At 38.0% G+C, this 24,576-nt stretch overlaps 1 protein-coding gene across 2 annotated transcripts in view; it reads left to right on the top strand.

Annotated features, from left to right (window-relative positions):
- MOB1B (MOB kinase activator 1B) overlaps positions 1-24,576 on the top strand; it is a 63,625-nt gene that overhangs the window by 21,098 nt on the left and 17,951 nt on the right. For both annotated transcript variants that reach the window (XM_061145827.1, XM_061145828.1), the window contains exon 2: positions 19,921-20,087. In XM_061145827.1, coding sequence (XP_061001810.1) covers positions 19,921-20,087 — 167 coding nt within the window. The remainder of the gene's footprint in view (positions 1-19,920; positions 20,088-24,576) is intronic.

Genomic DNA, 24,576 nt, shown 5'->3' with positions numbered 1-24,576 from the left:
TGAACACGGTCTGTTTCTCCATCTGTTTGTGTCCTCTTTGATTTCTTTCATCAGTGTTTTATAGTTTTCTATGTATAGGTCTTTTGTTTCTTTAGGTAGATATACTCCTAAGTATTTTATTCTTTTTGTTGCAGTGGTGAATGGTATTGTTTCCTTAATTTCTCTTTCTGTTTTTTCATTGTTAGTATATAGGAATGCAAGGGATTTCTGTGTGTTAATTTTATATCCTGCAACTTTACTATATTCATTGATTAGCTCTAGTAATTTTCTGGAAGAGTCTTTAGGGTTTTCTATGTAGAGGATCATGTCATCTGCAAACAGTGAGAGTTTCACTTCTTCTTTTCCTATCTGGATTCCTTTTACTTCTTTTTCTGCTCTGATTGCTGTGGCCAAAACTTCCAACACTATGTTGAATAGTAGTGGTGAGAGTAGGCACCCTTGTCGTGTTCCTGATTTCAGGGGAAATGCTTTCAATTTTTCACCATTGAGGGTGATGCTTGCTGTGGGTTTGTCATATATAGCTTTTATTATGTTGAGGTATGTTCCTTCTATGCCTGCTTTCTGGAGAGTTTTAATCATAAATGAGTGTTGAATTTTGTCAAAGGCTTTCTCTGCATCTATTGAGATAATCATATGGTTTTTATCTTTCAATTTGTTAATGTGGTGTATCACATTGATTTGCGGATATTAAAGAATCCTTGCATTGCTGGGATAAAGCCCACTTGGTCATGGTGTACGATTTTTTTAATATGTTGTTGGATTCTGTTTGCTAGAATTTTGTTAAGGATTTTTGCATCTATGTTCATCAGTGATACTGGCCTGTAGTTTTCTTTTTTTGTGGCATCTTTGTCTGGTTTTGGAATTAGGGTGATGGTGGCCTCATAGAATGAGTTTGGGAGTTTACCTTCATCTGCAATTTTCTGGAAGAGTTTGAGTAAGATAGGTGTTAGCTCTTCTCTAAATTTTTGGTAGAATTCAGCTGTGAAGCCATCTGGTCCTGGGCTTTTGTTTGCTGGAAGATTTTTGATTACAGTTTCAATTTCCTTGCTTGTGATGGGTCTGTTAAGATCTTCTATTTCTTCCTGGTTCAGTTTTGGAAAGTTATACTTTTCTAAGAATTTGTCCATTTCATCCAAGTTGTCCATCTTATTGGCATAGAGCTGCTAGTAGTAGTCTCTTATGATCCTTTGTATTTCAGTGTTGTCTGTTGTGATCTCTCCATTTTCATTTCTAATTTTGTTAATTTGGTTCTTCTCTCTTTGTTTCTTAATGAGTCTTGCTAATGGTTTGTCAATTTTGTTTATTTTTTCAAAAAACCAGCTTTTAGCTTTGTTGATTTTTGCTATGGTCTCTTTAGTTTCTATTGCATTTATTTCTGCCCTAACTTTTAAGATTTCTTTCCTTCTGCTAACCCTGGGGTTCTTCATTTCTTCCTTTTCTAATTGCTTTAGGTGTAGAGTTAGGTTATTTATTTGACTTTTTTCTTGTTTCTTGATGTAAGCCTATAATGCTATGAACCTTCTCCTTAGCACTGCTTTTACAGTTTCCCATAGGTTTTGGGTTGTTGTGTTTTCATTTTCATTCATTTCTATACATATTTTGATTTCCTTTTTGATTTCTTCTATGATTTGTTGGTTATTCAGAAGCGTGTTATTTAGCCTCCATATGTTTGAATTTTTAACAATTTTTTTCCTGTAATTGAGATCTAATCTTACTGCACTGTGGTCAGAAAAGATGACTGGAATGATTTCAATTTTTTTGAATTTTCCAAGACCAGATTTATGGCCCAGGATGTGATCTATTCTGGAGAAGGTTCCTTGTGTACTTGAGAAAAAGGTGAAGTTGATTGTTTTGGGGTGAAATGTCCTATAGATATCAATTAGGTCTAGCTGGTCCATTGTGTCATTTAAGGTTTGTGTTTCCTTGTTAATTTTCTGTTTAGTTGATCTATCCATAGTTGTGAGTGGGGTATTAAAGTCTCCCACTATTATTGTGTTACTATTAATTTCCTCTTTCATACTCGTTAGTGTTTGCCGTACATATTGCGGTGCTCCTATGTTGGGTGCATATATATTTATAATTGTTATATCTTCTTCTTGGATTGATCCTTTGATCATTATGTAGTGTCCTTCTTTGTCTCTTTTCACATCCTTTATTTGAAAGTCTATTTTATCTGATATGAGTATTGCGACTCCTGCTTTCTTTTGGTCTCCGTTTGCATGAAATATTTTTTTCCAGCCCTTCACTTTTAGTCTGTATGTGTCTCTTGTTTTGAGGTGGGTCTCTTGTAGACAGCATATATAGGGGTCTTGTTTTTGTATCCATTCAGCCAATCTTTGTCTTTTGGTTGGGGCATTCAACCCATTTACGTTTAAGGTAATTATTGATAGGTGTGGTCCCTTTGTCATTTACTTTGTTGTTTTGGGTTCACGTTTATACAACCTTTCTGCATTTCCTGTCTAGAGAAGATCCTTTAGCATTTGTTGAAGAGCTGGTTTGGTGGTGCTGAATTCTCTCAGCTTTTGCTTGTCTGTAAAGCTTTTGAATTCTCCTTCATATCTGAATGAGATCCTTGCTGGGTACAGTAATCTAGGTTGTAGGTTATTCTCTTTCATTACTTTCAGTACGTCCTGCCATTCCCTTCTGGCCTGGAGGGTTTCCATTGATAGATCAGCTGTTATCCTTATGGGAATCCCTTTGTGTGTTATTTGTTGTTTTTCCCTTGCTGCTTTTAGTATTTGTTCTTTGTGTTTGATCTTTGTTAATTTGATTAATATGTGTCTTGGGGTGTTTTGCCTTGGGTTTATCCTGTTTGGGACTCTCTGGGTTTCTTGGACTTGGGTGGCTATTTCCTTCCCCATTTTAGGGAACTTTTCAGCTGTTATCTCCTCAAGTATTTTCTCATGGCCTTTCTTTTTGTCTTCTTCTTCTGGGACTCCTATGATTCGAATGTTGGGGCGTTTCACATTGTCCCAGAGGTCCCTGAGGTTGTCCTCATTTCTTTTGATCCTTTTTTCTTTTTTCCTCTCTGCTTCATTTATTTCCACCATTTTATCTTCTACCTCACTTATCCTATCTTCTGCCTCTGTTATTCTACTCTTGGTTCCCTCCAGAGTGTTTTTGATCTCATTCATTGCACTATTCATTTTTAATTGACTCTTTTTTATTTCTTCCAGGTCTTTATTAAAAAATCCTTGCATCTTTTCAATCTTTGTTTCCAGGCTATTTATCTGTAACTCCATTTTGTTTTCAAGATTTTGGATCATTTTTATTATCATTATTCTAAATTCTTTTTCAGGTAGATTCCCTATCTCCTCCTCTTTTGCTTGACTTGGTGGGCATTTTTCATGTTCCTTTACCTGTTGGGTATTTCTTTGCCTTTTCATCTTGTTTAGATTGCTGTGTCTGGAATAGGGCTTCTCTTTTTTTTTTTTGTAAGGTTATAGTGTATTGAAAATGAAAATTAAGGAGTAGTAGAGGAGTACTAGAGGACTTTAGAAGAAATAAGAGAAAAAGAAAAATAGAAAATAGAGAAAAAGGAAAAAAGAAAAGAAAAGAAAAAAAATTTTTTTTCCTAACTAAAAAAATCGTAAAAATCTATGAAAATGAAAGTTAAGGAGTAATTTGGGAGTAATAGGAAATTTTAAAGGAAAATAAAAGAGAAAAAAAAAAAGAAAAAATAAAAAAAAATTTTTTTTTTCTTACTGAAAAAAAAAGGAAAAATATATCTAGGAATTTCTCTGGAGCTGTTGCGGTCAGTGTGGGTTCGGCTCAGTTTCAGATAGCTCCTCGTTCCAGCTTACACTTCTCGATATCTACAGGACCCTTCCGGTGTAGTCGGTGTTTTCTAGAGGGATTTTAATCTGTTGCACCAGTCCCTTCTGAGGCGGTTCCCTTTGTTTATTTGGCTTCTGTTTGCCGGTCTCTTCAGAGCCTCATTTCCACCCTGACACAGGCGGGCTGAGGTGGACTCTTACTCAGGTAGCTAGTTCCGTCGCGCCGCGGGGAGGGGCTGGCGCTGCCGGGAGGGGCTGGCGCTGCCGGGAGGGGCTGGCGCTGCGGGGAGGGGCTGGCGCTGCCGGGAGGGGCTGGCGCTGCTTTCTCCGTCTGCGCTGCTCAGGCTCCCGGCTGCTCTATATGGAGCGCGCCCCGACTCTTTTGTGACCCCATGAACTGTAGTCTGCCAGACTCCTCTGTTCATAGGATTTCCTAGGCAAGAATACTGGAGTGGGTTGCCATTTCTGATCCAGGGATCAAACCTGTGTCTCTTGCATTGCAGGCAGAGTCTTTACCACTGAGCCACCTGAAAAGCCCTTTATTTACAAGTAGGACAACTGAAAAGCAAATTGGAATCTCTGTGTGTGGGGGGCATGTCAACTATGGGGTTTGCTGAAGGGTGATATGGCTAGGCTGTTACCTTGAAGAATCCCTGGTGTAAATTTCTTTCTATATCTTTATATAGTGTGGTCAGATTTACCACACACAAAAAAAAGCACAGTTGGTTTTTGTATGGAGATTATTATCTGGACTGTAAGGTTTTAGAGATCCTGCTGTGGCCCATGGCGTCGCTAAGAGTCGGACACGACTGAGCGACTTCACTTTCACTTTTCACTTTCACGCATTGGAGAAGGAAATGCTCACCTACTCCATTGTTCTTGCTAGGAGAATCCCAGGGATGGGGGAGCCTGGTGGGCTGACGTCTATGGGGCTGTGCAGAGTCAGACACGACTGAAGTGACTTAGCAGCAGCAGCAGCTGTGGGAAAAGGCACGGGGTCTCAACATTGATTTTTGCCAAACTCATCTAATCACCTAGTGTTACATATGGTGCATCTGCCTACAACTGTGCTTATAATCATATCTCTTAAGCCGACACCCTCTCTGTTTTGCCCTCTTTTTATAGACTACACCTTTAGTTTCTAGTCTTTTCTCAGGATAAGGGGGTAATACAAAAGCCTACTGTGTAGATTGCAGAGGGGATCTGGATGTGTACCTTTTCTTAAACACACTGGGAAAATCTTGTTCCCTCTCTACTCCTACTTCCAGAGTATCCTACTGATAGTAATTCCCGAATGTTCTATGGAATCTGTGGTATAAATTGGGTGGCTTCTAAGTTCAGGGTTAGGTTTCCTTAGGTATATTAATTCAATTATTCATCTACTTGCTAATTCCTAAAATTATTGTTTCCTCATCTTTTATTCTCCTTTTCCTTATGGGATTGATTTTTTTTTTTAATTCACATTATTGCTTTGAGTAAGGAGTGGAAGGTAATGTCTGTTTTTAGCCCACAATCTTTGGCTGTCACTCTTCAAAACAGTCTTCTTACAGGTACTGATTTATTGTGTTGCCGTGTTCTGTTAAGCATCCGTAGTTGTGTGGTGTCCCTAAGTAAAAGGAAATTGAAAGGGATATGTCACTGAGTTAAACTACTTAATATTTTTTGAGTTCTTTGTTACTGCAATGTATTAGAAAGTAGTGAGTCTAAGAGTCCTTTTTCTACCTGACACAATTCAATAACTCTTAATTTTTATAAAAATATAGATTAATCTAAATTTGAGCTGCAAGGAACTGTTTATTTCTTTATTATTTATTATTATTCCTCATTTATATTCTAGATTATTCAGGTTATGCTTCTAAAGTGTGCTTTGACAAATCTCACTTAAACTTTAATGTCTTTGTCCTTAATTATTCATTGGTTAAAATTTATCTCCAAATTAGGAATTTTCTGTTTTACATTAAAAAAAGTCAGTTACACTTGAAATTAGATTTATAGGAGAAAAATGATATCTTTTGTGTTTATGTTTCCAGTATCTTCCTTTGAATAATAAAAGAAATGAAGGTTTTTCCCATTTCCCATTACACTTGATCAGTTTTATAGGCATCAGTTCAGTTCAGTGGCTTAGTCATGTCCGACTCTTTGCGACCCCATGAACCGCAGCACGCCAGGCTTCCCTGTTCATCACCAACTCCCGGAGTTTACCCAAACTCATGTCCATTGAGTCAGTGATGCCTTCTAACCATCTTATCCTCTATCGTCCCCTTTTCCTCCTGCCTTCAATCTTTCCCAACATCAGGGTCTTTTCAAATGAGTCAGCTCTTCACATCAGGTGGCCAAAATATTGGAGCTTCAGCTTCTACATCAGTCCTTCCAAACAATACCCAGGACTGATTTCTTTTAGGATGGACTGGTTGGATCTTCTTGCTGTCCAGGGGACTCTCAAAAGTCTTCTCCAACACCACAGTTCAAAAGCATCAATTCTTTGGCGCTCAGCTTTCTTCAGAGTCCAACTCTCACATCCATACATGACTACTGGAAAAACCATAGCCTTGACTAGATGGACCTTTGTTGGCAAAGTAATGTCTCTGCTTTTGAATATGCTGTCTAGGTTGGTCATAACTGTCCTTCCAAGGAGTAAGCGTCTTTTAATTTCATGGCTGCAATCACCATTTACAGTGATTTTGGAGCCCCAAAAATTGTGGGCTTTTTATTTTCTTAAGAATATTAGTTTAATGCATTGACTTTCTTAAAAATGCCATAGTTTTGAACTTTAATATAAATTATTATACAAATATGAAGAAAGCTTTCTGTAAGAGTTACTATTTTATAGACAAAGAATAAACCATAGACTATAAACTGTAGATTTTTTTTCATCCAATAAAAGACCTACACTTAGCATCCTGGATGTCTGTATGGCTTATCCAATAGCATATCTCTAAAGGATTAGAAAATAAATGTGGAACTCTTAGATTTTAGGAGAAAATGGATGTTCTCATGATAGATAGCCTGAGAGAAAGGAGACAGACTAGGGCCAGAGTTCTTTTTCCAGGTTTGTGAACAGGTGTTAACGTGTTCCTGAATTCCTTTATGCAAAATATATCTCTAGAGAGAAGGTTCATAGTGTCTTTCAGATTACCAGAGGCTTAAAACAGATTAAGAACTAGTGGTGAAAGGTAAGTAAAGAAAAAATTGTATAAAATTTTAAGAATATTACAGGAGATATTTCCATATACATACTGTGCTTATATAGCTGTTATGACTGGGCCTGTTTGTATAATCTGGGAATATAAGTTTAGCAAATGCTGTCAGAATGTTTACTTTTATGTTACCATTTTTGACCTGATGTCCTTTATCAGTTTAGCTCAACAGACTTCTATTGAGGAGCTGTTCTGACCCAGGCCTTCTCTTAGGCTCTGGAGAAGCAGATGACTTGAAGTACTCCTTGTCTTTGAGAAGCTCATGGTGCATTGTAAAATAGAGGCATTTTAGTGTTCTGTGTGAGCAGAGAGAAGTCATCTTTAATGTGGTATAGGACATCAGTGACGCTTCCTGAGGAAAAATGAATTCCTGAATTAATTTTCTAGGGATGACTAGACATCCCATGGAAAAATAAAGTTCATTTACCAGTATATGAGATGAGGAGTAGACACCAGCTGATTTTAACTTTGTGAGTTTTTTTTCCTTTTCAGGCTGGCTTTATTGTAAGAATTTAAATTTCAAAGCATTCCCAGGTGGCGCTAGTGGGAAAGGATCTGCTTGTCAATGTCAATGCAGGACATAAGAGAGTGGGTTCGATCCTTGAATCAGGAAGATTCCCTGGAGAAGGGAATGGCAACCCACTCCAGTATTCTTGCCTAGAGAATCTCACGGATAGAGGAGCCTGGTGGGCTAGAGTCCACAGGGTCGCAAAGAGTCGGACACGACTGAGCATTTGAGCAGGAGTAAACCATTAAAACTTTTGTGTCACTGATTAAATATATTCCTGTTGTGTTACTGCTTCTTACTTGCAGGCAGATGATGAATTGTAGGAATTGTAGGTGGATCTTTGCTCTGGTATTAACTTGAGAGCTGTAACTGATGTAAAGATCATTCCATTACTGCCAAAACTGCAGACTTGATCTTTTGTGGCACGCCTTATAATGAACTGTGGTTTTGAATTGGATGCCAGGGGAAATTGTGCTTTTCTACTTTAGTGGGAAAAAAAATGCTATTACAACAAGAAATTGCATACTAGTTTTTAGAATATAGCTAAATTACTAAACTATGGGAAGTAGCTGCAATCTATTTAGTTATTAAAAATAACTAAATAAAACAAAAAATAAGAGCTACCTCCTTCTTCTCTTTCCCTTCCCCCAGTGTAAGTAGACTTGTTAGACTGAGATGTCTTGCTTTGATTGACTGACCCACTTATTTTAGCCAGGGTTTAAGTAGGGAAGGACTCTAAAGGGCCTAAGATTGAAAATGAAATTTTGGTGTCAGGGTGAGCAAACCTCACCAATATATCTGTTACTTCTCTTGCTGCAGTTAAAATCTTTTAAATTTGTTGCACCAAATAAAGACGATGGATCAATCCCTTTCTCTAAAACTGGGAACAGCTGTTCCGTGCAATAATAACAAGATTTTCCTCTACTTTCAATATCATTATTTAAGTTAATAAACTTTTATTAGTGTACCCATTGTGTCCCAGTTCCTGTGTTAGATTCTGTGTATTCATGGATGACCAAGGCGTGATCCATATTCTTGAGTAACTCACACTCTAGTGAGAGAGAGAAAGAAAAATGTAAACAAATAAGTATGCAGAGGTCATGTTTTAAAACTGGATTAGTAGAAGTGTGACAGGAAGATTGGTGTGGTCTGAATACATCTGCCCAGATTCATGAGTTGAAATCTTAATGCCCAGTGTGATGGCCTTTGGAGGTGAGGCGTTTGAGAGGTGACTAGGTCATCAGGTCTCCACCCTCATTATTGGGGATAGTGCTCTTATGAAAAACATCCCAAGAGCTCCCTAACCCCTTCCACCACATGAAGAGGCAGAGAGAAGTGGGCATTCAGAAACCTGGAAGAGGGCCCGACAATGCTGGTACCTTGATCTTGGTGCTTTTGACCACCAAAACTCTGAGAATAAAGTTTTGTTGTTCATAAGCCACCCAGTCTGTGATATTTTGTTATAGCAGACTGAATAAGGTGTGATTATCTATATATATGTGTATATGTACATATGTGTATATACATATACATATTGTCACTCACTGAGTATTTTTAAGCTATCATTTCCTATACTGCCCATTTGCTGTGTGACAGCTACCTCAAAACTAAGCTGTTTTAAATACATTCATTTAATTGTCATAATGGTTCTGCAAAATTGGTAATATCATGTTCAGTGTTTTAGTTGTAAGCTTAGAGAAGTTATATGATTTATCTGAGATTACAAAGTTATCTAAGTTACAAAGAGGATCTGAAACGGGGAGTTTACTTCAAATCCTTTGCCGTTTGATCTTCTGTAGGCCAGATATCACATTACAATAACGAAGAGGACACAGTCTCTCATTTTAAAGAGCTATTTGAAGGAGAACAAACACATAAATATGTTATAGGTGCTTTAAGCTGCAGTGAGACACCAAGAGGATGGAGAGATTTTCATGGAAAGTTTTTTATAAAAGAAGTGATGTCCAGGCTCCCTAGGTGTTTCTTGGATGAAATGTTAGTATATTTGGAATTACTACCTACTCGGAGAAGGCAATGACACCCCACCCCAGTACTCTTGCCTGGAAAATCCCATGGACGGAGGAGCCTGGTAGGCTGCAGTCCATGGGGTCACGAAGAGTCGGACATGACTGAGCGACTTCACTTTCACTTTACACTTTCATGCATTGGAGAAGGAAATGGCAACCCACTCCAGTGTTCTTGCCTGGAGAATCCCAGGGATAGGGTCACACAGAGTCAGACACGACTGAAGTGACTTAGCAGTAGCTGTTGCAATTTGATGCTCATTCTGAACTCTGCATCTGCAGGTTTTGTTTTCTTCCTTCTTGCAGTCCAACACATTGTAGGGGATCTGTTACTTCTGTTGCATGGAAATCACCTAGACATTTGACAATAGTCATTTCCTAAAATCTCCTGTGGTTTTAGTACCTGTTTACTGATTGCAATGAATTTAGTGCTGGGCAAAGGAAACTGCAGTCTTTATAAAACTCAGAGCTCAGAGGGTGATCAGAGATGGGAGATTAAACTTTAGTGTCTTCATCTATAGTGGAAATTACGCCTCAGTAACTTCACAGTTGTAGAAACTAATTGGCCTTTGGTTGTGAAGTGGTTTTTATTTTCTAAGGATTAGATTATAAAATTTTATGGGATATAAATAAATAGTGACTTGACCAACCCTATACCTGTTCTTGTATGAAATCATGGAGTTACACTTTATAAAATTGAAGTGTTATGGATATGCTGAAAACTGAGAGGTAACGCAGTTAGCAGTTTAATATAATAGTGTGTCAGTTCAGTTCAGTCGCTCAGTCGTGTCCGACTCTTTGCAACCCCATGGACTGCAGCATGCCAGGCCTCCCTGTCCATCACCAACTCCCGGAGTTTACCCAAACTCATGTCCGTTGAGTTGGTGATAGCATCCAACGATCTCATCCTCTGTCATCCCCTTCTCCTCCTGCCTTCAATCTTTCCCAGCATCAAGGTCTTTTCAAATGAGTCAGCTCTTCGCATCAGGTGGCCAAAGTATTGGAGTTTCAGCTTCAACATCAGTCCTTCCAATGAACACCCAGGACTGATCTCCTTTAGGATGGACTGGTTGGATCTCCTTGCAGTCCGAGGGAATCTCAAGAGTCTTCTCCAACACCACAGTTCAAAAGTATCAATTCTTTGGCGCTCAGCTTTCTTTATAGTCCAACTCTCACATCCATACATGACTACTGGAAAAACCATAGCCTTGACTGGATGGACCTTTGTTGGCAAAGTAATGTCTCTGCTTTTGAATATGCTGTCTAGGTTGGTCATAAGTTTCCTGCCAAGGAGTAAGCGTCTTTTAATTCCATGGCTGCAGTCACCATCTGCAGTGATTTTGGAGCCCAAAAAAATAAAGTCTGCCACTGTTTTCCCATCTATTTACCATGAAGTGATGGGACCGGATGCCATGATCTTAGTTTTCTGAATGTTGAGCTTTAAGCCAACATTTTCACTCTCCTCTTTGACTTTCATCAAGAGGCTCTTTAGTTCTTCTTCACTTTCTGCCATAAGGGTGGTGTCATTTGCATATCTGAGGTTATTGATATTTCTCCCGGCAATCTTGATTCCACCTTGTGCTTCATCTAGCCCAGCGTTTCTCATGATGTACTCTGCATATAAGTTAAATAAGCAGGGTGACAATGTACAGCCTTCACGTACTCCTTTTCCTATTTGGAACCAGTCTGTTGTTCCATGTCCAGTTCTAACTGTTGCTTCCTGACATGCATACTGATTTCTCAAGAGACAGGTCAGGTGGTCTGGTATTCCCATCTATTACAGAATTTTCCACAGCTTATTGTGATTCACACAGTCAAAGGCTTTGGCATAGTCAATAAAGCAGAAATAGATGTTTTTCTGGAACTCTCTTGCTTTTTTGATGATCCAGCAGATGTTGGCAATTTGATCTCTGGTTCCTTTGCCTTTTCTAAAACCAATTTGGACATCTGGAAGTTCACGGTTCACCTATTGCTGAAGCCTGGCTTGGAAAATTTTGAGCATTACTTCACTAGTGTATGAGATGAATGCAATTGTGTGGTAGTTTGAGCATTCTTTGGCATTTCCTTTCTTTGGTATTGGAATGAAAACTGACCTTTTCCAGTCCTCTGGCCACTGCTGAGTTTACCAAATTTGCTGGCATATTGAGTGCAGCACTTTCACAACGTCATCTTTTAGGATTTGAAACAGCTCAACTGAAATTCCATCACCTCTACTAGCTTTGTTCCTAGTGATGTTTCTTAAGGTGTATGTGTGTGCGTGCTAAGTCGCTTCAGTCATGTCTGACCCTTTGCAGCCCTATGGATTGTAGCCTGCCAGGCTCCTCTGTCCAGAGTATTCTCTAGGCCAGAATAATGGAGTGGTTTGCTGTGCACTCCTCCAGGGAATGTATGTTAAAGAGCAAGATTTTAAATGTGGAAGTAAAGTTTCCATGACTAAAGATCTTTGCGAAACCTTGAGATAAACCATAAATGATTTTCCTAATAAATTTTCTTTACTATAGGACTTCTGATAGCTTATAAAATACTCGTTTTAATAACATACTAGTGCAATCCCAGGGAGGGGGGAGCCTGGTGGGCTGCCGTCTAGGGGGTTGCACAGAGTCAGACATGACTGAAGTGACTTAGCAGCAGCAGCAGCAGCGCATCTTTTGGCAGTGCGCTAACCAGTGAGGATGTCAAGAATGTTAGGTACCTTCAGTCTGATCATTCCTCTTAGCCGTCATGAGATGTGTAGGTGCAACCCTGCATGCTAACTACCCATTTGGGTGTTTAATAGGTATTTTAAGTTAATATGGGCAAAAGCCATCTCCCCAAACCTATCTTAATAAATGGCCTGTTATCTACCTACTTGAGCCTAAAAACCTAGCAGTCTTCCTTGATTGTCTCGTCTTTACCACTCCACAAATTCTGAAATCCAAAGTGAATCCCGTTGGTTCTACCTACAAATATTGGAACCTGGCTTCATCTTTCTGTTTTAGAAAGATGGCCTTTCTGCTTTATGCTAGTTTCTTAATTGGTTTCTCTGTTTTCACTTTTACCCTCTTGCCAGTCCATTCTCTACGTGGAAACTAGAATGGTCTTTTTTAGATTATTAAATTAAGTCATATTATACTTCCTTTTTTAAAAAAAAAAGATTCTGCCATGGCTTCCCATTTATACTTAAAATAGTAATCTAAATTCCATACTTTGAACTCTAAAATTTTAGCTAGTGTAGGTCTACAAGCTTTTTCTGATTTTGTATACTGTCATTCATGATGCCCTCATCACAGTTACCTTTTTATCCCTCTTTCTGAAAAAGTCACCTTGTGCAAACACCTAGTTTGTCCTATAAGCCTGGAATGCTCTTCCCTCTTTGCTAGTTGTCATGTGGCTGATTCCTTCTTGTCTTTCTGGCCTCATGGAGGCCTGCTCTAACCACCTAATCTAATAAAGTGCTTTGTCATATCACATCATTTGTCACATCATTCTGTTATTTTCACCATAGCACTTAGCACTAACCAATACTGTATTGTTAGTTTTATTTGTTTTTTTTTCTGCCTCCTCTCCCTACCATGAGAATAGAGATTCTCTTGTTCAGGGTGCTGTGTCCCAGGGTTAGAACAGTGCTACTTAGAATATAGTAGGTGGGTGGATGGATGAAGGAATGCAAGAGTGAAATAAATGAAAGAAACTGACATCGAGGTGGTGAGGAACATTATTGTGAGGCTACTTAGTTTTTTAATAGTGAAGATTTTTTCTTTAAACATTAAAAAAATTATGCTATAATTAACACACTATAAAATTCATCTTTTAAAGTATTCAGTGGATTTAGTACATTCACAAAATTGTACAACCATCACAGCTATAGAAGATAAAGATAAGTATCATATAGTATTGGGTAGTGGATAAGAGAATGGACTTTGAATATTTAAATCCTAGGGTTAAATTTTGGCTCCTTACTTTACCAATTTTAAAAGCTTGAGCAAATGAAGTACTTTAAGCCTCAGTTTTGTTACCCATAAAATAAAGTATAGCATACCTACCCCCTGAGACATCTGTATGCAGGTCAAGAAACAACAGTTAAAACCGTACATGGAACAACGGACTGATTCTCAATTGGGAAAGGAGTATGTCAAGGCTGTATATTGTCACCCAGCTTATTTAATTTACATGCAGAGTACATCATGAGAAACGCTGGGCTGGATGAAGCACAAGCTGGAATCAAGATTGCTGGGAGAAATATCAATAACCTCAGATATGCAGATGACACCACCCTTATGGCAGAAAGTGAAGAGGAACTGAAGAGCCTCATGATGAAAGTGAAAGAGGAAAGTGAAAAAGCTGGCTTAACACTCAGCATTCAAAAATTGAAGATCATGGCATCCAATCCAATCTTTTCATGGCAAATAGGTCCCATCACTTCATGGCAAATAGACGGGGAAACAGTGGAAACTTTATTTTCTTGGGCTCCAAAATCTCTGCAGATGGTGACTGCAGCCATGAAATTACAAGACGCTTGCTCCTTGGAAGAAAAGCTGTGACTAACCTAGACAGTATATTCAAAAGCAGAGACATTACTTTGCCAACAAAGGTCTGTACAGTCAAAGCTGTGGTTTTTCCAATAGTCATGTATAGATGTGAGAGTTGGAAAAAGAAAGTAGAGCGCCGAAGAATTGATGCTTTTGAACTGTGGTGTTGGAGAAGACTCTTGAGAGTCCCTTGACTGCAAGGAAATCAAACCAGTCCATCCTAACGGAAATCAGTCCTGAATGTTCATTGGAAGGTCTAATGCTGAAGCTCCAATACTTTGGCCACCTGATGTGAAGAACTGACTCATTAGGAAAGACCCTGATGCTGGAAAAGATTGAAGGCAGGAGGAGAAGGGGATGACAGAGGATGAGATGGTTGGATGTCATCACCATCTCGATGGGCATGAGTTTGAGCAAGCTCCAGGAGTTGGTGATGGACAGGGAGGCCTGGCATGCTTCATTCTATGGGGTTGCAAAGAGTCAGACACGACTGAGCAACTGAACTGAACTGAACTGGTGAACATCATAGAGTTAGGAAGATTAAATGAGATATTGTATATAAAATATTTAAAGAGTACAAGGTCTGCAGTAAATGTTTGTTAGTATTAATCTTCATCATTACTGTTGTAACCCAGGAGTTTTCAGTCTGAAGTTGACTGAAATTAACAAGTGTTTATCAAGTCCCTGATCTCTAGTATTGGACTTAGACCTAAAGAAGGAGCTGCTGATGTGAATAACAGGTTGGTACCAAAGGTGGATCAAAGAGAGCTAATATTAATGGAATTCTTACTACAGGGTTCAATAATAAGGTAGGTATCATTATTACAAACTGAGGCTTGGTAATGTAAAGTGACTTGAAGATAATGGACTGTTGTTTTTTTAACTTTTTATTTTGTATTGGAGTCCTGGTGATTAACAGGTTGCGGTGGTTGCAGGTGGACAGAAAGGAACTCAGCCATACATATACACGTACCCATTCTCCCCCAGACTCCTCTGCCGTCCAGTCTGCCACGTAGCATTGAGCAGAGTTCTGTGCTTTATCCAGTAGGTCCTTGTTGATCATCTGTTTTGAATATAGCCTTATACACATGTCAGTCCCAAACTCTAACTATCCCTTACCCCCCAGCCTTCCTCCTGGCAACCACAAGTTCATCCTGTAAGTCTTTGAGTTTTTTTTGTAAATAAGTTCATTTGTATCATTTCTTTTTAGATTCTGCATTTAAAAGGATGTCACATGCTATTTCTCCTCTGTCTAACCTGACTTTACTCAGTACGACAGTCTCTAGGTCCACTCCTGTTGCTGCAAATGGCTTTGTTCCATTCTTTTTAGTGGCCAAGTAATATTCTATTGTATATATGCATCATGTTTTCTTTATCCATTTCTCTGTTGATGGGCATTTAGGTTGCTTCCATGTTTTGGCTATTGTATATAGTGCCGCAGTGCAGTGAACATCGGAATGCATTTATCCTTTTGGACCATGTTTTTCTCTGGATGTATGCCCAAGAAAGGGATTGCAGGGTCATATGATAGCTCTATTTTTGGCTTTTTAAGGAGCGTCCATACTCTTCTTCCTAGTGGCTGTACCAGTTTATGTTCCGAACAGTGTAGGAGGGTTCCCTTTTCTCCACACCCTCTCTAGCATTTATTGTTTATGGATTTTATGATGATAGTTGTTTTCAATTGGTGTGAGATGATATCTTGTTGTAATTTTGATTTGCATTTCTTTAATAATTAGCAGTGTTGAGCATCTTTCATTTGCTTCTTGGCCATTTGTATGTCCTTTATGGAAAAATGTTTATTTAGGTCTTCTGCCCATTTTTTGATTGGGTTGTTTGTTTTGTTGATGTTAAGCCTCATTAGCTGCTTGCAGGTTTTGGTGACTAATCCGTTGTTGGTCACTTCACTTGCAAATATTTTCTCCCAATCTGTGAGTTGTGTTTTTGTTGAATCCCACTTCTGCCATTTAATTAGCTGGGTGATCAGAGTAAGTTGCTTGACTTTGAAGATATGGAGTTATTGATGCAAATAAGTTGATGTAAATTTGTTTCTAATTTTGATTATATTGACATGTTTTTCACTGTCTAAATTATATATAGATAGATATTCTTCTAACCCTTCCTAGTGGGGTTTCCCCTGTGGCTCCAGTGGTAAAGAATCTGCCTGCGATGCAGGAGACCTGGATTTGGTCCCTGGGTAGGGAAGATACCCTGGAGAAGGGAATGGCTCTCCAGTTCAGTTCTTGCCTGGGAAATCCCGTGGACACAGGAGCCTGGAGGGCTACAGAGGGTTGTGAAGAGTTGCAAAGAGCCAGACACCACTGAGTGACTAACACTTTCACTTTTCAGTACTTCCTGGTACCCCCGTTTTGAGTTCCCTGTAAAAACCCCCTCCCCAATTCCTTCAGCCTTAAGATTCTCAAACCCAGTTTAGAAAATACCAATTTTGTTTATAGTTGGATTGAACAGTAAATAGTTAAAATTGAGGGTAATGATGGGTGTAACTGTATTGAGATGGTAACCAATGGTTTATGAGAATAAATGTAGATGTCACAATGGGGACCAGTTTATTCTTTAGGGTCTCAAAGAGGAAGTACACAATGCATTTGAAATTTACTAAAAGTAGATCAAATTGAATGACTAATTATAACGGATTTGTTTTGTCCGTTTGTCAGAGTTTTCCCTTAAGGCTCACTTATTTACTTGTCAAGCCATTCTGTCTTTCTCTAGAAATTGATTGACCTTCAAATATGAGTAAAAGGACTGGGATAAACAAACCTGACTCCAGGGTATTTATTTTAAAAGAAAAGACCTCAGGGTAATGCTATGACTTGTCAATCACATTTACGTTCTAATCAGAAAGCTCTAAGTTGTCATATAGTTATGATGTCCTGTTGGGAGCTATGCAAGAGAAACTAGCTGAATTCCTGTCCTTTAAGACCAAAAAAGTATACAGCTACTCTCATACATTGTTATTGAGTTTTAAAAGAATCCAACTTATTTTGGGGGAAAAAATAGACCTTATGTAAATATTAAAAATGCATATGCCCTTTAGCAGGGCAATTTTACTTCTAAGAATTTATCTTTTATAATATGAGGAGACTTACTGCAGCATTGTTTAAAGTGATAAATGACTGAAAACAACCTAAATGTTTATCAATAGGTGACTGGTTGAAAATATTATCTATCTATATAAGGAAATATTATTCAGTCTTTAAAAAGAATAAAGTAGATCTACTTTAAAGTACAACAATCTTCTGTACATATTAAAGTGGAAAGCATTCTTTAGTATACTGTAGTAGGTAACAGTTGTATAAAACAAGCACAAGTATTTTTATGCTTGTATAGACAGACTCTGAAAAGGGTGGGGTGGGGGGCTACATACTTTCTGTTATTGAAAATGTTTTTTTAATATTTGCATCAAATATCTTAACATGCCATGTGAGATACTGGGTTAGCTGAAAAGTTCGTTCGGGTTTTATCATAGACCTTATATATTTGGCCACATTAGTGTAAAAGCTTGCACTCACTGATGAGGAATTTTGAGTACATGTTTTGGTACTTGTGCTTTTGAACTTGAGGACTCTTCAGTTGGTCTTTTGACATGGGAATAAGGAGCAGTACTGATCACCCCTTCCAGAGTAGGGTGCATCCTGGTTGAAGTTTCAGGTAGCGGTTGAAAAAGTTGAATATAATTTGAAAAAAGAACATTTAAAAAATCAGAATACTGAAATGATTAATTATTTTGCCTGAATAAAGCAGAAGGGTCAGAAAGAAGGGGAATTCAGTGGAGGACTTGAAAGCTTTTTGGAAGTATAACTGTGCATGGACATGAGGAACTGAGAAGGGAGAGAACTCAGGGAACTGAAAGCGTTTTATAAACATCATCTCATCTCTAAATTATACCCTTCTGTAAAAAGTTATTTTCCAGACTTTCAAAAAAGCAAAATAAAGAAATCGAAGCCCAGATGATAATTTGTAGTTTCCTAAGTAACATAAGAAGAAAATAGCAAAATGAGAATGGGCACCTTGTTTTCTTGATTTCCTGTCTATCCCCACCATTATTCTGAGATCACTTGAACCTTGATATAGGAAAAGCACCAAAAAAAAAAAAAAAAACCCAAACAATTTTTTTAAAAATTCTATTTGTAGCTTAATGTGTAAGAGCATTCATTTCCAAAGTAAAAATTTCCCCGTCCAGTCTTAGGAAATGAGAGTGGGAGTAGGGGTTGAGTCCAGCTTTGGACATTGGACTACCATTTCGCTTTTTACTGTGAGTCATTCTGGTTCAGGAAAAGGAAGGATACTAACATTTGCACAACATTTTACAGTTTTAAAAGCTTTTTTTCTCATTTATTCTTTTCTCATTTTGCAGCTCTTGCATGATACAGGTGATGGTAATGTTTTATATTGTTATTAGGCTTTCACTATTAAAGAAAAAAATAGGCTCAAGGAAGTTGGGTAATTTGCTTTAAATAACATAGCTGATTAGTGTCAGAACTGACCTTCACAAAACCAAACTCAGATTTATTTATTTTTTTTTTTTTTCTTTTTACCCATGTGTAAGGTCTTTGAGGAGAATGTGTTTAGCTTTGTGGAAGACCAATTCTGAATGGGTCATCCATCAAGAAGACATTTGGAAGCCTAACACTTGAAGGGACAGTGGTTCAATAAGTAGATATTTGTGGGGACCCCCCTGGGTGCAGGCACAGCTGAGGTGCTTGTTGTTCTCATGTTCTCTGCCAGCCCCTTTCAGAGCAGCTTTGTTACATCATCAGTTGTGGCAGCGGTCTGATCAGTGGGCTAATTAAAGGGAGCGGGCTTAACACTTGGTCTGAATACATACACCAGATTGGGGTTAGTAGAGCTGTTTTTGTGCTTAATCATACAAAACTTAGTAAAAATGTCTTTTGTCAAAAAAATTATTGGTCAAGTTTATTTTTTACACTACATTTTGATAAAGGAGGAGGAGGAAAATGAAATAAGCCTCAAGTTTGGTAGGCATGATAATCTTTTCTATATTTTCATATTTCATATTTCAGAGATGCTGGGAGAGAATTTAACTTTTAATATATTATCTGATTAAACTGAAGAAGAGTTTCCATACTCTAATGTGGGTCCAGAGCCTTAGTATGTTTAATATTTGACTTTGGGGTTCACTCTGAAGTCCACTGGGAAACCACTGAGTGTGGTTTTAAGCAGAGGAGTAACGTCGCCTGATTAGTGTTTGCAGAGATTCTTGGCTATTGAGTAGAGACTGAAGTGATTTAGCACGCGTGCGAGTGTGGGCGCACACCCTCCCCCCGCCACACCCCCGACAAGGAGACAGACAGACAGACAGACAGACACACACCGCACCCCTGGCACAGAGAGGGGTCAGTGTTAAGAGCGGAGCCTGGGCTAGGAAGATCCTCTGGAGGGGGGACATGGCAACCCATTCAGTATTCTTGCCTGGAGAATCCCCATGGACAGAGGAGCCTGGCAGGCTACAGTACTTCTTGTACAAAGGAAATTATTTATCTTAGAATGAGAGACTTAAAATAGGGGTAAAAAAGAATACAATGACTAAAGATTATCACAGACTACTTTTTTATTTTTATGTATTACAACCTGTAATCCTGAATCATTAATTTATTGTTGGATTTGTTAGCTGGATTAGTTATAGCTAAAAATTCTTTTTTCTCCTTTGTAGTTACAGTAGAGAATATAGACAAGGTTGTGGGAGTTTGGGGTATCAAACAGTAGTTACAGCAATGATATTTCCAAGATTTAATGTAGCCAGTACAATTTCAAGCTATATATTGGTGGACTTTTAGGATCACTTCTATGTTATTTTATCCACTGGTATCGTGTGGTAGACTCTGTGGAAGGTCATGCCTTAAAAACTCCTTTTTTCTTTTCTATTCATAGTGGGAGTCGCTCGTCTAAAACGTTTAAACCAAAGAAGAACATTCCAGAGGGTTCTCACCAGTATGAGCTCTTAAAGCATGCAGAGGCCACTCTGGGCAGTGGCAACCTCCGGATGGCTGTCATGCTCCCTGAGGGGGAGGATCTAAATGAGTGGGTTGCCGTGAACAGTAAGTAGTCTTTCTGTTCCTCAGTGGACTCTGTTAGGGTAGTAGACTCACCGTAGGTCAGTGTTGGGTGCTGTGTTTTCTAGCATTTAGTTAGCACCCTGAAACCACAATATAGTGGTACCTCAATCCACTTTAACCTTTATGATACTTTATTTCTGAATATGGAATTACATGAAATTATCTCCTGTTATCATGTAATACAAAGCATAGATTTACCATCTTCTTGGAAAAAATAATAATACAGCAATTGATGTCTGTAGGACACACTATGTGTCTGGCATTCTGCTATTCTTTCTACATGAATTATTTTTATTTATTTTACTGAAGTTTAATTGCTTTATAATATTGTATTGTTTTCACATGTATAATATAGTGATTCAGTATTTTTATAGATTATACTGAATCTAAAATTACTGCAGTACAATGGCTATATTTACCTGTGCTGTACAATATACCCTTGTAGCTTATTTATTTGATACTTGCTGGTTTGTACCTCTTAATCCCCTGTCTCTATCTGGCCCTTCTTCCCTTCTCTCTCCCTACTGGTAACCAATAGTTTGTTCTCTATATCTGTGAGTCCGTTTCTGTTTTGTTGTATTCATTCATTTTGTTTTTTAGATCCTACATTTAAGTGATATCATATAGAATTTGTTTTTCTGTGTTTGACTTAACTTCATTAAGCAAAATACCTTACAGGTCCATCCATGTTGTTGTAAATGGTAAATTTCATTCTTTTTTATGGCTCAGTAATGTACCATTGTGTGTGTGTATATGTGTGAGGGAGATATATATGTATGTATATATATAAATACACACACACATACACACACACACCCCGTTATCCATTTATCTGTTAATGGACGTTTTAGGTTGCTTCTGTATCTTGGCTATTAACTTCCATATGCTGCTTTGACATTGGGGTGCATGTATCTTTTCAAATTATTGTCTTTATTTTCTTCTACATGGATTACTTTATTTCATCTTTACAATCTCATGATGTAGGTATTATTATTATCTGAGTATATTGATAAGAAATCTGAGACAGAAAATTGTAGTAATTAGGCTAGGTTATATAGCTAGTAGTGATAGAGGCTGGGCTCAAATATAGTTATATAATTTTAGAGACTGCTTTAACCACTATGCCAAATTGCCTCTTCGAGTAGCATACTCAGTTATTTGTCTTAACTATGCTTTAAAAAAAAAAATTCAATAGTGATCTTATGAAATTAGTGAAATATATTTATGATATATTCTTAATCTCTAGGAAGAAAAAAATATAAGTAAAAAGTAGATATATTCCTGGGAGTTAAGCAGAAAAAGTGGGGAAATAAAAGTGGTACTTTAGTATTCAAGGTTTATCGGACTCGGTGAGGAAATTAATAAAGTTTTATAATTGGAGGAAATTTATATGACTCTAGTAGAAATAAAATTAAATTGAAAATATATACTAAATGTCTAGGCTTTGATTAAGGAGAAGCAGAATCATATTTTTATTATAATACTTAATGGTATTTTATTGTGGTTTGAAACATATCATGGGATTTATAAATCGAGCTGCCACCCACTGATGACTTTTAGGAACCTAAAGGATTTTACTGAGATGTCTTAAAGCCTCACTATGACAGCAGTTCCTTAAGGGCAATATTTATTAAACTACAATTATCCTCCTGACCCCGGAGAGTTTATTTACTGAAGAGAGAAAAGTAACTTGTTTGCTTTATTGTTGAGACTCATCTAACTTATTAAATAGTTCTATGCAGAATAAATTTCTAACATATGTGCATATTCTTTTTTTTGATACTTTTTTGTGCCTTTTCTTGTACCATTTATTTGCGAGCTCATTTTCTAATTTGAAAAGCCTGAGGAAGCGGGTAGCTGACGGGAACTCGTGCTATGGCACAGGGAGCTCAGCTTGATGATCTGTGATGACCCGAGGTGGTGGGATGGGGAGTGGGAGGGCCGTCCCAGAGGGAGGGGACAGATGTGTACACACAGCGGGAATCCCTTCAGTATACGGCAGAAACGAACGCAGCAGTGTGACATAGGGCTTCTGTCCTACGTGAGACTCTGACTTTTATAAAAGCAGAGCACTGTTACCTGTCTGTATTCTGCCTCCATAGCCAGAACTGTCTGTACTATTGAAATGTCTAGAACTTGAGGAACTTCTAAAATTTCACAGACATTTTGCATTTATAGCTGGAAGAAAATTACTTTGAACTGAGGTGTTAGAACATCCCCATGGAACATGGAATTCTGCTTTTAAGATATAGCAATTGACTGAAATATTGGATTACAGTTTTTTCTTATATGTATGTGTATATATATATATATATACACACACACATATAGTAATCTTTCCAAATGACACTTATAAAGTGAATAGGATTTGAGACTAAACAGATAATTTCCATTACTGACAGTGATTAAGTGAACATTTCGGGTACATAAAAGGCTGAAGGGAATTTGTTGATAAGATTGATATCTTAATGGCCTTTTGGCTTCAGTTTACTTGCCAGATGAAGATAAATGGTAGAAGATAGGACATTGTACAAATTCAATAACTAATCTCATAGCCAGAAACCAGAGGCTGTTTTTAAATATTCTGCAGCCAGAAAGAGTGATAGCTTAAAGATAGAAAATTCAGAGTTTTGGAAAAAGCAGATGTATAGCTTATAATTAATTTTTGTTGCATAGAATCTTGAGGCCATGTCTTTGTGGAAGAAAATTAACAATGACTAAATGTTTCCTTTATGAGACAAGTCTTTTTTTTTTTTTTCTTTTTTTAGCACTCTGCAATATACCAAATTTTAGAGGCAGGAAACTGAGATCCAGGGAGGTTAAGTAACAACTGTTAAGTATAGAGCTGGGATTCAAAGCCATAGGTTACCCTTTGTTCACATGGAGGACAACTCAATTAAAAATGGGCCAAAGAACTAAATAGACATTTTCCCAAAGAAAACATATAGATGGCCAATAAGCACATGAAAAGATGCTCAACATCACTAACTATCCAAGAAATACAAATATAAACCACAGTGAGTACTTGGGTGCAATCTCATAAACGACAGAATGATCTCTGTTCATTTCTAAGGCAAACCATTCAATATCACGGTTATCCAAGTCTATGCCCCAACCAATAATGCTGAAGAAGCTGAAGTTGAACAGTTCTATGAAGACCTACATGACCTTCTAGAACTAACACCCAAAAAAGATGTCCTTTTCATTATAGGGGATTGGAATGCAAAAATAGGAAGTCAAGAGATATATGGAGTAACAGGCAAGTTTGGCCATGGAATACAAAATGAAACAGGTCAAAGGCTAACAGAGTTTTGCCAAGAGAATGCACTGGTCATAGCAGACACCCTCTTGCAACAACACAAGAGAAGACTCTACACATGGACATCACCAGATGGCCAATACCGAAATCAGATTGATTATATTCTTTGCAGCCAAAGATGGAGAAACTCTATACAGTTACCAAAAACAAGACCAGGAGCTGACTGTGGTTCAGATCATGAACTCCTTATTGCAAAATTCAGACTTAAATTGAAGAAAGTAGGGAAAACCACTAGACCATTCAGGTATGACCTAAATCAAATCCCTTATGATTATACAGTGGAAGTGACAAATGGATTCAAGGGCGTAGATCTGATAGACAGAGTGCCTGAAGAACTATGGACGGAAGTTCCTGATACTGTACAGGAGGTAGAGATCAAAACCATCCCCAAGAAAAAGAAATGCAAAAAGGCAAAATGGCTGTGTGAGGAACCTTACAAATAACTGAGAAAAGAAGAAGAGCAAAAGGCAAAGGAGAAAAAGAAAGATACATCCATCTTAATGCAGAGTTCCAAAGACTCCTAAGGAGAGGTAGGAAAGCTTCCTAAGTGATCAGTGCAAATAAATAGAGGAAAACAAGAGAATGGGAAAGACTAGAGATCTCTTCAAAAAATTAGAGATACTAAGGGAACATTTTATGCGAAGATGGGCACAATAAAGGACAGAATCGGTCTGGACCTAACAGAAGCATATGAAGAAGAGGTGGCAAGAATACACAGAAGGACTAGACAAAAAAGATCTTGATGACCCAGATAATCACGATGATGTGATCACTTACCTAGAGCCAGACATCCTGGAGTGTGAAGTCAAATGGGCCTTAGGAACCATCATAATGAACAAAGCTAGTGGAAGTGATGGAATTCCAGCTGAACTATTTCAGATCCTAAGAGATGATGCTGTTAAAGTGCTACACTCAATATGCCAGCAAATTTGGAAAACTCAGCAGTGGCCACAGGACTGGAAAAGGTCACTTCATTCCAATCTCAAAGAAAGGCAATGCCAAAGAATGTTCAAACTACTGCACAATTGCACTCATCTCAAACGCTTCCAAAGTAAAACTCAAATTCTCCAAGCGTGGCTTCAACAGTACATGAACTGAGAACTTCCAGATGTTCAAGCTGGATTTAGAAAAGGCAGAGGAACCAGAGATCAA

The sequence above is a fragment of the Dama dama genome, chromosome 6 (assembly GCF_033118175.1).
Source record: "Dama dama isolate Ldn47 chromosome 6, ASM3311817v1, whole genome shotgun sequence".
NCBI lineage: Eukaryota > Metazoa > Chordata > Mammalia > Artiodactyla > Cervidae > Dama > Dama dama.
The sequence above is the reverse complement of the archived record's forward strand: the minus strand, read 5'-3'. Positions and strand labels throughout refer to the sequence as shown.